Source organism: Penicillium chermesinum (assembly GCF_028974085.1).
Source record: "Penicillium chermesinum strain IBT 19713 chromosome Unknown utg000004l:1.0-3345178.0:1.0-3348027.0, whole genome shotgun sequence".
NCBI classification, from domain to species: Eukaryota; Fungi; Ascomycota; class Eurotiomycetes; order Eurotiales; family Aspergillaceae; genus Penicillium; species Penicillium chermesinum.
Genome location: NW_026695314.1, coordinates 614,703 through 629,065, shown reverse-complemented (window position 1 = coordinate 629,065; position 14,363 = coordinate 614,703). Strand labels below are relative to the sequence as shown.

The 14,363-nt window shown below is 52.4% G+C and overlaps 4 protein-coding genes across 4 annotated transcripts; 2 read left to right on the top strand and 2 right to left on the bottom strand.

The window, feature by feature from the left end:
• Positions 1–11: 11 nt before the first annotated feature.
• Positions 12–1,779, bottom strand: sxa2 (putative pheromone processing carboxypeptidase (Sxa2); the record flags this gene model as incomplete). The annotated part of the gene is made up of 3 exons (XM_058474427.1): positions 12–910; positions 982–1,491; positions 1,584–1,779. The coding sequence occupies 3 exons, from the start codon at positions 1,777–1,779 to the stop codon at positions 12–14; spliced, it is 1,605 nt and encodes a 534-aa protein (XP_058330167.1).
• A 2,852-nt stretch (positions 1,780–4,631) lies between these two features.
• On the top strand, positions 4,632–6,268 carry N7468_005129 (MCT family MFS transporter; the record flags this gene model as incomplete). The annotated part of the gene is made up of 2 exons (XM_058474426.1): positions 4,632–6,001; positions 6,103–6,268. 2 exons carry the CDS (start codon positions 4,632–4,634, stop codon positions 6,266–6,268), a joined length of 1,536 nt encoding a protein of 511 aa, XP_058330166.1.
• Positions 6,269–7,285: 1,017 nt separating this feature from the next.
• N7468_005128 (uncharacterized protein) lies at positions 7,286–8,323 on the top strand (the record flags this gene model as incomplete). Its single annotated transcript, XM_058474425.1, has 1 exon — positions 7,286–8,323. The coding sequence occupies one exon, from the start codon at positions 7,286–7,288 to the stop codon at positions 8,321–8,323; it is 1,038 nt and encodes a 345-aa protein (XP_058330165.1).
• A 1,025-nt stretch (positions 8,324–9,348) lies between these two features.
• tcsC (putative two-component osmosensing histidine kinase (Bos1)) lies at positions 9,349–13,419 on the bottom strand (the record flags this gene model as incomplete). The annotated part of the gene is made up of 1 exon (XM_058474424.1): positions 9,349–13,419. One exon carries the CDS (start codon positions 13,417–13,419, stop codon positions 9,349–9,351), a length of 4,071 nt encoding a protein of 1,356 aa, XP_058330164.1.
• Between the last annotated feature and the right edge of the window lie 944 nt (positions 13,420–14,363).

Here is a 14,363-nt window from a genome sequence, read left to right as displayed (position 1 = left end):
TCATCCGGTTTTTAGATGGTCTGCGTGCGGTTCAGCAGCCACTCCAGGTGACGGTAGGAGCTGCGCGGCTGGAACTGGGGCTGCATGTGGCCGGACTGGAAGGTCTCAACCCACATCAGACCACGCTCGTAGTGCTGGATACCCATGATGCCCTGCGCGCCGTCGATGCCGGCCTCGCCGTTCTCCGCGTAGACCGAGGCGTACACCAGGTCGGGAATCTTGATGTCGATGGGGGTCTCCGGCTTCTTCTGGAATCCGAGATGGCCGTTCCAGGTCATGTTCTGGATGGCCATGAGGGTGCCGTTGGTGATGATGATCATGTCGAAGTCGCCGTTGCCGATCAGCACGCGGTTGGTGGCCTCGATGACCTGGGGCAGGACCTTCTCGATGGGGTTGGCGGAGGTGTCACCCTCACCCTCGGGGCCGGAATCGCCGCCCACGAAGACGGGATTGTTGGAGCATTCCACCCAGGTGATGTTGGAGGGTGCGTGCAGAGCGCGCTTCACGTCGGGGCGGTCGAAGTAAACCTGGGCGCCCTCGGGGGTGTAGACGAGCGAGGTGGGGAAGCCAGTCACATCCCACAGAATGGGGCACTGCAGGTTGATTTCGTACACATCGAAGCAGGGGTTGACCGCCGAAACGGCGTTGATGGCCAGGTCGAACACATCGCATTCCTCATCCAGTGAGGTCAGGGCGTAAGGCTTGGGTGGCTGGTGCTTGGGCGGAGGGAAAGTCAAGTACTCGTCAATCCAGTCGGCGTAGCCACACTTCTTGTGCAGGTGCTCGAGCTCGGCCATGAAGGTGTCATTGAGGTTGAACAGGTTGGCGTTCTCCTTCACGAATGGCACGGTGGGCACTTGCTCCTGGACGTAGTCAAACTGACCAATGCAAGGGTCATAGACGAGAGCACCTGGAGGAGGCAAACGAGATTAGGGCCCACTACTTGGCTATCCGGTAACGCCTAGGAGGGGGTTGACTCACCGTGGAGGTCGAAATGCTCCTTGTTCTTTTCATCAAGGAAGGCGGCGGAGATATAGGGCACATATCGTCCGGCGTAACTTTCACCGGTAACGTAGATCTTATAGTTCTTGATCCCGAAGATCTCCTGCCAGTTCTTGAAGAACTTGACGAATTCCTGGGCTATCTCCTCCTCTGAGGTAGCCACAGGCGTACCCGTCGAAAATCCGGTTCCCACGGGCTGATCGACCCACAGCACGTTGGTCAGGTTGACCCAGGAGTAAGGGGTCTCGACGGGAGCGAAGGTACCGGGCTGCCAGAGGAAGCGACCGTTCTCCTGAATGAAGGCTTCCATGGAACTGCAGCCAGGACCGCCATTCAGCCAGATCGTAATCTCGTCCACCGGCTCGCCGAGCTTGGGCTGGAAGATGAAGAACAGGCTACGCGAGGTGTCATTCTTCTCAATTGGCACCGAGCCGGAGTACATTTCTCCAATATCGAAGTTGACCTCGGGCAAGTGATCGACCAGGTAGGCTGTTCAACTTCTGTTAGCCGCTTTTGGGGGTCTCATTCCAGTTTCATCCGGCCTATCCGTATCGCCAATTGGACCAGGGAAGCCGACTTACGCTTGGTCTTCTTGCTCAAGTACTCGAAGTTCTTGGTGCTGCGGGAAACCTTCTTCCGCTGAGCTTCAACAGTCTTCTTAGCCCTCTCTTGGGGAAGACGGGCGAGCTGTCCAAAGTGTCCATGCTTGGATGCAGCGACCGACTCGCCCAGCGAGAAGGCCAGGAGAGCCGAGGTCAGAAGCGATTTAATCAACATCGCGGAATTGCTCCAAGAGAAACTCCGACGCCAAAAAAAAAAGGGGAGCAAAAAAGAAAATTAGCTTCTGCAAGCTCCGGCTAAGCATTGGGGGCACCCCAGCTTAAATAAACTGGGGGCTGCCATGAGGAGAGACTTCGGGCCCCACTGCTATCGGCGCCCGAGGGCAACTCCGTCGACCAGACCAGGAATTCTAACTGCGTACGCAATGTAGTTGGTTGGACCAATCCTCAAGCAGCAAACTAGCCCAAAACTAGCCAATGCTTCTTCTGCTTGTCTCCACAGCCGCCCCGTCCCCCCGTATCAAGGCGAAGCTGCAGAACGGGGCTAACCGAGGCAAGAGATTGGGGCAAACCGTGTAGCTTCCTTCGGTCAGTGATCTGCAGAGGTTTTCCCTGATTTCTCAGCGCGGCTGAGAAACTTGCATTGATCTTGTTGATACCTGTCAACCGGTACTTGAGGCGTCTCCTGGCGTCGGGCGTTTGGAAGCTTTTGGGGGGGGGAATGACAGCATCGAAGATCCGAACGCAGCACTACTAAGCTCATTATCCCGCAGAGATTTAGGCGACCGGGGCTGCGACGGGTTTCCGCTAGAATAGGCCTCTGCAACGCCCCATGGTGCGTTCGGTCCCCAATTGTACGTTTAGGCATCGTTGTTTTATTGGGGTGGACTGACTTCATCCCCTCTGCACCTTGACCCAGCCCCCCCCTCAGGCAACGAACCCAGCATCCCCCGATTCAGGCAAATGGAGCGCCGCCACCCGACTCATGCATGGAAGGCCTCTCGCGTAATACCGCCCTTCCACCGGTCTCCTTTTATTCCGTCAATCGGTGAAAAGCAACGTCGAGTGCTTCAAGGGGGCTGTGGGCGATCAGCGCTTTTCGAAGTTGGTCCGATAGCGATAGCGATAACTAGTTAGATGAGAGTATCTTACATCAAACTCGTACCTGACAATCTCCCGGGGAGGTTAAACTACGTCTGGCCTCCTCCTGCAGCTATCGTTCGGGGAGCCATTAAGCTATTCGTGAAGAATTGCGCCTAGATCATCGATGCTAAGCTTCTCCGTTGCCGCCAAAGCTGTGGATCGGAGATTCTGGCCACGGGCACGACAGGGTAGTCCCGGTCAATGTCCCAGGTGTTTTTCTCGTGAGGAACGCTTATCCAGTGTTCGCTTCCTATTACCTCACGATATTTATCCCCATGCGATAAGTACCGCTTCTAATGTTATCTGTGGGTCTCGGAGCTGCAACCTGATGATAGCCGAATGATAAGACGGCATTTGAGACAGCGCTGCGACATTGGCTGATTTGGATTGACTATCCTGATCTTAAGACAGTTCATTTAAGCGGCCAGTCATGGGAGCTGGGTGGGACTCGCTTCTGGATCATGGTCTGTTCTGCGTATATCTTAGCTGCTTCGCTGGTTGTCGCGATCCTGGTCCCTTGCCTGTAATGTCTCTGGAACCGTGTGGCTGCAGTAAGCTACATTGATAGAATTTCAGAAAGGTCGAAGGGGCCGCCACCACTGCCTACTAGCTGCCTGCTAGGATTTGCATCAATACCTAGTACGTAAGGCAATGCTGACTGCCTATGTTACAGGGAACTCCTGCGGCCTGGTTCGCAAGTTTGCTCGATTGCACGAACCAAGTTTTATAAAATGGGCACGGAGGAAAATGTGAAGTTGCCTTAATATGAAATATGGTAGCGACAGCCCTTGTGGCCGATGCGAAATAGCACGCAGCTAAGGTGCCGAAGATGCCAGAGGCAAAAAAAGACAGGGAAAAAAAGTGGACTCGCGGGGAATCGAACCCCGGACCACTCCCATGCTAAGGGAGTATTATACCACTAAACCACAAGCCCGCCTTATTGAAGGCCGAGGCAAATTAGTGGAATATGAACTCGGCAAATAACATCTTCTTTCCGCATACGAATGTGCTGCTGGGGTCGTACCTTCCTGTCCGAATATGCCTGCTACAACCTGTGCCCTTCGTCCAATAAGTGGATCCTCCTTATCAATGGACAACACTAGAAATGAAAGGAGAGACACGATTGGAATTCTCCGCCGGCCTATGATACCTGATCACCTGCACTGGCAGTAAGCTCCAAGTAATGGGCTGGTAGGAACAAAAAAATATATATGCGGGTCCACTCCCAGGGCTGACATTGTTCTGTTCTATCGAGAAATGAATCTTCGAAATGACCACACCACTACGACTATGGCTGCGAGTAGGATTGCCAAAATAAGAAAACAAAACACCGCTGTCTTTCTTGTGTCAAGCACCTACCAACCAATAACCCCGCGGAATGCAGACCAGGATGCAAGAAAAACGTGGAAAATTCTCCGCGATGCTGTGATTCGCGGAAACGCCCGAAGTACGTGCCAGATGCTGCAGCGGGAGTCAGAGCGCAACAACGAAGATCCAATCGAGTCATGGATCGAATTCTCATGAGGGGTGGATATGATAGTAGCATTTATATGCCTGGAGGGTTTAGGAGAGATCGAAGAGACCCACCGTCGGCTACACTACCAGAGGATCCAATGGCTGAAGCCGGCGGTTTCTTACCCCCGTTCGGCAATGGGGACAGAAAGCCCATCAGGCGCAAAGAAGCCCCTCTGGATCCTCGAATTCACCAATAAGACTCTGCTCGTGATCTTAAATCGCCATTAGTTGTGTCTTGGCTTGAAGGACTCCGAGCTTTCGATTGCTAATAGTCCGCCCCCCCCTCCGGGCGCCTTATTTCTTGGAACTCCCCCCAGATCCACTTCTTTTTCTGCATTTGAAAATCTTCGAGCATTTCTGAAAGACACCAAAGCAACTCGACAGAGCCGACGCAGTGACTTCCTGCGTAGAATGTCCCCCGAGCCACTACCAAATACACCCAACAAAGCATCCGGCCATGAACCTAGTTTTTTCCCCTCCAGCCATGAGCCCATGACTGCCAATGAGTTGCCATTGGCTCCCACTGACCGGGAAAAGTCGAGCAGTCATGTAATCGACTCGGAGAAGCAGCCTGAAACCGAAACGGCTAACGAGCTGGCAGAGCAACCACCAGAGCAAGAGCTGCCGCCAGCGGAGGATGACTTCCACCGCACCGCGTCTACAGTGGCGCCCTCGCATCGCTCCGCGCAAAGGGACCCCATGAGCCGAGTCACCACCGACCCAGAGGGCAATATCTACCCCGAGGGTGGTCTCCAAGCCTGGCTGGTCGTCCTCGGTAGTTTCCTCGGCATGTTTGCGTCACTGGGCCTGGTCAATACGATCGGCACGTTTCAGGCTTACATCGAAACTCACCAGCTGAAAGACTACAGCTCGGGCAATGTTGCCTGGATCTTTGGCATGTTCGCTTTTTTGACCTTCTTCTGTGGGGTCCAGATTGGTCCCATCTTCGACGCCCGGGGCCCCCGGGCTCTAGTCTTCGCTGGCAGCATCTGTGAGATGGCATTCATCATCCTCGTGGGGTTCTGTACTGAATACTGGCAATTTATGCTGGTAATTGGTGTACTCGGTGGAGTTGGTGCATCTCTCGTCTTCAACCCTGCTATCGCCGCTATCGGGCACTTTTTCTATGAAAGACGTGGTCTTGCGACTGGTATTGCAGCGACGGGTGGTTCTATCGGTGGCATAGTCTTCCCACTCACCTTAGAGGCTCTCTTTCCAAAAGTCGGATGGGGCTGGGCAACTCGAGTGGTCGCCTTGATTTGTCTCATCTCCTTCGGGTTTGCGAACCTTCTCATCCGATCGCGACTGCCGCAAAAGCCCTTCTCTAAAGAGAACATCCTCCCAGACTTCCGTATCTTCAGCGATGTGCGATTCTTGTTGACAACAATGAGTGTTTTTTTCATCGAATGGGGTCTCTTTATTCCGCTCAGTTTCATCTCCTCGTACGCCCTCGACCAAGGCTTTTCCACCCAGTTCTCCTACCAGATTCTCGCAATTCTGAACGCAGGGTCTTTCTTTGGCCGATGCCTTCCAGGCTTCTTTGCCGACTTTCTTGGTCGTTTTAATACCCTAATTGTAACGGTGGCTCTCTGCTTACTGTGCAATGCGTGTCTGTGGCTTCCCGCTGGCAGCAGCCTAGCTTTACTCGTGATCTTTGCCCTTATATTTGGGTTTGCTAGCGGTAGCAACATTAGTTTGACACCTGTCTGCGTGGGTCAGCTCTGCAAGACCGAGCATTACGGTCGATATTACGCTACTGCTTACACTGTTGTGAGCTTTGGGTAAGTCTTTTTTTTTTAATTCAACTTTCCCCTATCTGGATTGCTGCTCTCTTGGGTAAATGATGTCATGAACACCTCGAACTGACATATGGTCGTCCTAGTACTCTCACCGGTATGCCTATTGCTGGTGAGATCCTGGCGCGCTGTAACGGGAAGTACTGGGGTCTGATTGCATTCACAACGGTTTGCTATGCGTTCGGGTTGATCTGCTGTACTGCCGTTAAAGTCATCGAGGTTGGCTGGCGCAAGCCGCTGGCTATTTACTAGAACCGGAAGTCTCAGAGTCTCAGCCCTGGAACCATGCAGACTGCTTAGAAAGAGCTACACCCCTGGATGAAATCAACATGATTTGATGAGACAGATGCAAAGCTAAACAAAAGTCCCTTTTTGGATGGTATGACGCACCGAGAGCATTACAACCTTTTCGCTAAAAGGGAGAACTCTGTTTTTGGAGATTGCTCTGATGTATATAGCTACAGGTGGTCTCAGTCTGGATAACCCAGTCAGTATAGAGATAATCCTATTCAATTACATCTGCCAATGCCGTGCTTGTTACGATCGACTTTTCATTGCACTGGTGTCTCAGAAGACCAACGAGGACTCGGACTACGACCCCGATTAACTCCCAGAATGCTTAAAGACAATTCAAAGCAGGCAGTCCGCCCTCTTTTGGAGTCGAACCCCCCTCGCATCAGAACTCCGACAGGAACATGCCTCGCTCTATGTAACCAGCGAGTCACAATGATGGCCCTGGAACCGCATATCCACGGGATTAACAGCCGATCTCGAACGGGCAACTACGGAACCACCAAATACCGTCCAACTTGGCTACCATCACAAACTCTAACCAGCCCTCCTTCCCCTACGACAAAAATCCAGACTGCTCAATCTTAATAGATACCTCGATGGCATCGTCACGGTGCGTTCATTACCCACCCTGCCGATCCCTGGGCATGCGCTACATATTACGCTGCCCTCGCCCGTATGGCTACTCAGTTCTAGACCTCCTGTCTGTCTGATGCCTGCTTTCCTTTCCTTTCCTTTTCTTCCCTCCCCATCACTCGCTAGGCTCTGCTTCCGATCTGAGTCGTTCTCGCCAGTGGATTTTCGCTTCGGTCCTCGGCTCGAAATATCTGCTCTGGCTTTGCATAGCCGCACGGTATAGACGGGTTACGGAGAAGCGCCATCCTGCCTGATCTCCCTTTGTTTTCAGATTCATTATCGTTTATCGTTGAGGAAGGACTCGGGCATTATCCGCCCGCGACACATTGATCTGATCCGATCATGTATACGAAAAACTGCCTAGCGTTGCTCGTTACATCCGTGCTGTTCCTGCAGGACTACGCTGTTAGCGCCGATGTCATTGCAGCCGGCGAAAATTTCCGCACAGTCGACAAGTATGCCCACCGAAAAGACCGCAGCAGCCCTGCGGGTTTAAGCTCCGTCCTTGCTGCTAGAAACATCCCGTGCTCCCAAAGTGGTGGCGGCGGTGACTGTGACCCTGCCTCTGGCTCTGGCAGCTCCCTAGGAGGCAGTGGAGCAGGATCCTCTACCGCACTATCGCCGGCGTCCTCATGCGCCGTCACCATCGGCCCTGTGGTGCTTGCCCCGGCCCCGTCCACGGCCAGTCTCAACCCCGTGGCAAGCGCCCTATGCGCTGCCTGCCCTCCTATCAACTGTGCTGGCAGCAGCAGCAGCAGCAGCAGCAGCAGCAGCGTACGAGGAGCTGGTGCTATACCTACTCCTGTAACTGTGACTGTGACCGTAACCAGCACGCCCAGCACAACAGCTAGCAGCAGGTCTGCTGCCGAAGTGTCCAGCAGTGCAGTTGGGACAGGTGAAGTAGCAAGAGAAAGCAGTACATCTTCCGCCCGGCCATCTGCGTCAGCTGTGGTCATTTCAAGCTCCAGACCCCCAAGCGGCAGCTCCAGACCCGCTGGCCGCAGCTCCACGCCTCTGATCCCAGAAGTCAGTACCACTATCGTAACAATCCGGAGCACACTTCAAACGGTGTCAACGACGGTAGCAGTGGCAGGGGCAGGGGCGGGGGCGGGGGCAGGTGCCAGTGCCAGTGTCAGTGCCAGTGTTAGTGCCAGTGTCAGTGTCAGTGCCGGAGGCTCTACTACGGCGCGGGCGTCGCTTCCACCCGGTATAATTCGCCGCGTAGTGTTGGGGATGACGAACATGACGGCGCCCTTCGCTAACACGAGTAGTATTGTCTCGAATGCGACGAGGACGTTCAACGTGACGAGCCCGTTGACCGTGCCTACCCGTGAACCTGTGCCTGTGTATCGGTTTCACCTGCGAGATCGCAATCATTGATCGAGTGGTTCTTTGAGCCGGCCTTGTTATCTGAGGCCGGGCGAAAATCATCCAGGGAACGGATCGATCCATGGAGGGATGGATTGGAGGCGCTGCTATGTGTTTGAAATTGAAGTCTGCTGCTCTTGAATTCCCCCCCCCCGACACTATCTAATTCAGATTTTGGGTTTGGCTGGATGTAATGTAATAATACTTCCCTTTTACTCGTTAAAATGTCATCAAAATTGCTCCTGAGAAAGACACTACGATATCTGTATAGAGTTGGAGGATCACAACTATGAGGTTTTCTACTTTGTAGGTTATGAAAGAAAGATAAAGCCCTGCATTTGATCTCGAATGCGACTGAAACGATCGCAGTGAGGAATAAGACTTCCTACTTCCTATTGGATAGCAGGAAAGAAGAACCTCGGAGCCTTGGCGCTCTCTGTCTCGCAGAAGGTTCGAAGAGAAAGAGGAAGCAACTAAGTACAATACAAAGATAGGAAGGCAAAATAAAAAGCGCCGAGGCCGGTCGGTCAAAACGAGAGATAAATGGCAAAATGTGACGATAGAAAATACAGGGAGGTGGAAACGGAGCACCCTCCCTCTCTTGCAAACTCCCCCTTCAATCAACAGCCACTGGATACAAATCCAGAAGCCCCATAAAATGAAATGCGCCAAACTCCGCCAGAAGGTAAGCAGGACAAACGAATGCGGAGGTAAGAGAGGATAAGAGACCAATGGTGGTGTAACGAGTAGGCGGGTATAAAGGAGATAGAATGTGACAGCAGAAGGTCGAGATCTTCGAGAGAAGCGCTCGTTTCATATGGACAGGGTATCAGAGGCCGTAAACCAGACCGTCTTTTCGAAATCTCTCTGCATGGCAACTGGAAACGAAATAAGAACAAGAGATATGGAATGGGAAGTCATTATATGCAGTCAGGCTTAGGTGCTATTGGATCGAAGCAGTGACTGGATAGGGAGGAGATTCGATTAGCTCGGTTTGATTCACCACATGGCAAATTACTTGCGCAGAACGTACATGCCTAACGTACCCGATCATCGATCATCTCTTCATGTTTATCCTCAGCAGAGATCCGGCTGACGAGCTCCTCTCTGGGAACAGCAGTGGTAGTGGCAGCTCGGGCGGCACCTGGTCGCGGCGGTGCGGGCAACGGCTGTTGGTTCTTAGAGCGCGGCTGCTGCTGCTGGTTCTGGTTGTCAGATGAGACCGAGGAGTGGATGGGGTGCATCTCTCCACTGCTGGAAATGCGTGACTCCTTGCTCTTCTCTAAGAGGGAACCACCAAGAGTGGCACATTTGAGAATGGTTTGCATCATCTGGTTCTGCTTGAGTGGTTTCGACAAGTACTCGTCCATTTGAGCCTGAATACACTTCTCCCGGTCACCCAACATGGCGTGGGCTGTGAGGGCGATGATAGGAGTTCGTTGTAAACCGCTTTCACGCTCGTACTCCCGAATTTTGCCGGTGGCTTCGAAACCACCCATGACGGGCATCTGGACGTCCATCAGGATGACATCGTAGCGACGCTTCTTGACTGCTTCCACAGCCTCCAAGCCGTTGCCGACGACAAAGACGTTGTGATTGTGTTTCTGGAGAATCTTCATTGCCAGTTGCTGATTCACATCGTTGTCTTCCGCAAGCAGAATATCGAAAGAGCGAGAATTGTCCGTCGTGATCGGCGTCGATCGTCCTTCCAGAGCTGGGAGCATACCATTACCAAGATCAATCGGCTGGCAGGGCGTTGTCATGTATGAGCTGATACCCAGGTCCAGGGCAGACTTGAGACTGACGCAGACCAGAGGACAGACCAAAACAATCGGGATGTACTTGAACTCATCAAATGTTCGAAGAATGCGGGCAGTATCCACCGAGTCAACGATGATGACATCGTAAGCATGACCAGACTCCTTCCCAGAGGGGTCTTGAATTTCCGGTGGTGGAACATGCTCCTCGTTCTTCACGACCAAGGGCTCCAAGTCAATCTGCTTCAGCATCTTCAAAACATTGGCAGCTTGAGCACCGTTTTTCCCCTTGTCGATGAACATGACCCTGTGGCTCCGATATGGCGAAAGCTGTGATGCAATAACGCTCAAGGACTGGTCGGCCAGCTTGACCACACAGGTGAAGTGGAACGTACTACCATGGCCATATTCGGAGGTAACCCAAACGTCACCGCCCATCAAGTTCACCAGACGCTTGGAAATAGACAAACCGAGACCAGTACCACCGAACCTGCGAGTGGTAGAGCCATCAGCCTGCTGGAAAGTATCGAAAATCAGATCTAACTTGTCTTCCTCGATACCAATACCAGTGTCCGAGACAGAGAACTCAAAGGCGTACTCATTGGTAGTGCACTGCTCTCGATCGGATTTTCGGATCGTGAGCTTGACCTCTCCATGCTCCGTGAACTTGATGGCGTTACCAACCAAGTTTAGGATGATCTGGCGCAAACGGAAGGGGTCACCAATAACGTAGTCAGGCACAGTGTTATCCACCTGGTAAGTCAAGCTCAGGAACTTCTCGTTAGCCTTGACAGCCAAAGTTTTCAAGGCATTGAAGACTGTTCCCCGCACGGTAAACGGAATGCTCTCAATGACCATGCGGTTGGCTTCAATCTTTGAGATATCCAGTATATCATCGATAATTGTGAGTAAGCTGTTGGCTAGGTTGTGCACCACATTCAACATCTCACGCGTGTACGGCTTCAAGTCATCGGTGTCCAGCGTCAGCTGAGTCATTCCAATGATACCGTTCATGGGAGTTCGGATCTCGTGGGACATGTTGGCCAGGAACTCGGATTTCGTACGATTAGCAAGTTCAGCTGCTTCCCTGGCAGCAGTATTTCGTTGAATACTGTCCCTCAAGTTCGAGACCATCTTATTGATCTTGCGCTTCAGTTCATCCATCTCCCCCGAGGCATTAACCGTGATTAACTTGGTGAAATCACCATCTGTGGCGGCATCTGTGATTTCACCAAAGGCACGCACTTGTGATGTTAAGTTTTCGGCCATTGTATTCACGTCCTCCGTGATTTCCTTCCAAGTTCCAGCTATGCCTTCCACGTTGGCCTGCCCACCCATTTTGCCGTCGACACCGACGTCGCGAGCGACCTTCTTCAGCTCCATAGCGAACTTGGCAAGTCGACCCACCATGTGATTTATGGTGACTTTGAGAGTTAAGATTTCTCCCTGCGCATGTACCTCGATCTTCTTGCTGAGATCACCCTTGGCGATAGCTTGGGTGACATCTGAGATACTTCGTACTTGTGAGGTCAGATTTTGCGCCATGGTGTTGACATTGTCGGTGAGATCTTTCCATTTTCCTTCCACATTATCGACCTTGGCCTGGCCCCCCAGCGTTCCATCAGTACCGACCTCACGGGCGACCTTGCTGACCTCAAAGGCAAACGTATTAAGTCGATCCACCATGCCGTTGATGGTGCTCTTCAGATCAAGGATTTCTCCCTGGACATTGGCGGTGACCTTCTTGGTCAGATCACCCTTGGCGACAGCTGTGGTGACATCTGCGATTTCACGCACTTGGGTAGTCAAGTTGTTCGCCATCCGATTGACGTTCTCGGTAAGGTCTTTCCATGTGCCTTCGACATCATTCACGGTGGCCTGGCCACCCAATACACCATCAGTTCCGACCTCCTTGGCGATCTTTGTGACCTCCTGCGCGAATTGGCGCAGCTGGTCCACCATGGAATTGATAATGTCCTTCAGTTCAGCAATCTCTCCTCTGCAGTTGGCTTGAACCTTCTGCGTCAGATCACCCTTGGCCACAGCCTTGGTGACAGTAGCGATGTCACGCACTTGCGTTGTAAGATTGTTGGCCATAGCGTTCACATTGACCGTAAGCTCGTTCCACATGCCTTGGACGCCGTCAATCTGAGCTTGTCCACCGAGTACGCCTTCCGTTCCGACATCACGCGCCACTCGCGTTACCTCAGTTGCAAATGTCCGTAGTTGGTCCACCATGGTATTGATTGTCTGTTGCAGTTCCAAAATTTCACCTTGTGCTCGACTCTCAATCTTTTGACTGAGATCACCATGAGCAACAGCCGTGGTAACCGTAGCAATTTCTCGCACTTGATCCGTCAAATTCTTGGCCATGATGTTCACGTTCTCCGTGAGTTCCTTCCAGATGCCATGTACACCGGTAATTTGAGCCTGTCCACCTAGTATTCCATATGTTCCGACTTCTCGGGCGACTCGGGATACTTCACTACCGAAAACTTGTAATTGGTCCATCATAGTGTTAATCGTTCGTTTGAAAGTGGCGATTTCCGGGTCCATCTCTAGCGGGTGAATTTGAACTTTCATGGACAGATCACCGTTGGCGACCTGAGTAATGATGCCGCCGATTTCCCGTAACGCTTTCTGGAAAGCCTCGTTGGCCTGTTGATGTTTCCGTAGCTCCCGTTCCAGGAGGGTGACATCTTCGTTTTCGACTTTGGTAAGGGCGCGGCGGGTGTGTTCTTCCTGTTTCAGCAATTCCTCGCGGACTCCCGCGATGATGTCTTTCTGAATGCTAATCTCCTCGGCCTGCTTTTGAACATGGTTGCGGAGGATACTGATATCCTCTTCGCGGACCACCTGCGTGCGTGATCCAGTCTCGTCCTCGTCGTCTGTTTCATCGTCGACAAGGTCTTTCACCATGGGCGCATCGGGAGCCGAGGAAGTTTGCTTTCGCCGATCGGGTTGATTCAAATTTTGCTGCTGTGAGTGGCAATAAGAGTCAGAACCTTGACCGGACGACGAGCGATGGAGTCCAAAGGTCCACAGAAAATCAGGATTCTTCTTGTTGGATCCGAGGGCAGACGGGATTTTCTCTTGGGGGTTGTCGGGGAGATTATGATGACTGACAGCTTGGAATTCCAGATGATGCACGCGACGCACCAAGGCCTCCAACTCGGCTTCGAAGGCGGCCTTTGCAGCGGTATTCTCTCCAGGCAGTTTAGGTTTCGTCCCGTTGGCGGATGGTAATGAGAAATCGAAGGGGGGTGATGAGGAGCCAGGCGTCGGCTCGTCTCTAGCAAGAGACTGCAGCACAGCAGTCGCGGCTGTGAGAGTGTCGTCCACGCAAGCCATTGTGCCCTTCAGGTTTGTGTTAGCCGGGAGTACTAAAGGCCAGGAGACCGAGTTAAGTAGACCAGAGACAACATGAAGCTCGGTACAATGGTGTGCCGATCTCAAAGAAGCCTCTCAGACGGCAAGAAAATGCCATGTTGTTCCGGACGAAGGAAAAGGGAGTTCAGAGTTGACGAATTTCCAATCTGGGTTCCGGGTCGGGTCCAGCGAAAAATCGATCACGACACTTACGCGACGGGGATCCTGACACACGATATTCGAAGCAATTCAAGGCGACATGAGGTACATGGGGAGGGTGACAAAAGGATTAGGGAGGAGTCGGCTCGAAAACGTGGATGGAAAAGGGCACCTTGAAGGTTCGGGAAGGGGGGGGTTTGGAGGAGCGCCCGGCAAGGGGAGTTATGTAAGCGCGCTCTTTTTTTTTGCGGGGGATGTTTGCAGGTTTGACCTCGTACGAGTTGAATGTTGTGAACTTTCAGAGAAAATAGATAAGAGAAGCCAGTAAGAGTCCCTAACGATCCTTCTGAAGGATATGGGGTGGTCACCAGGGGAGGGATGAGAAGGACCCTTGAGATAAAGATTGTCCCCGATAAGAGCGGAGAAAAGGCAGAAAACAACCAAAGAACAGAACACCAGGACACAAGCTCTTGGGAGTCCAAGAAGTCAAGTCGAGAGGGGAAAGGGGGAATCTGTTATTCTGACTGGAGATTTCCAATCCGGCTAAACTTGGGAGTTTTCTCCTCTTCCCCCTAATTCGACAAACGCTATCTACCAGGATCTTACACGCAGTAGTAGCTCAATCGTCTCTATCTTCGTGACCAGGGGTGTCAGCTCCATTACACAGCACTAATCACACCTCCTCGAAGTCCCAACGGTATAACCGTCCGTGCGGATGGGCATAAGGTTCACGGCTCCGTGATAGAAGCGCTTGTGACTCGTCTCAT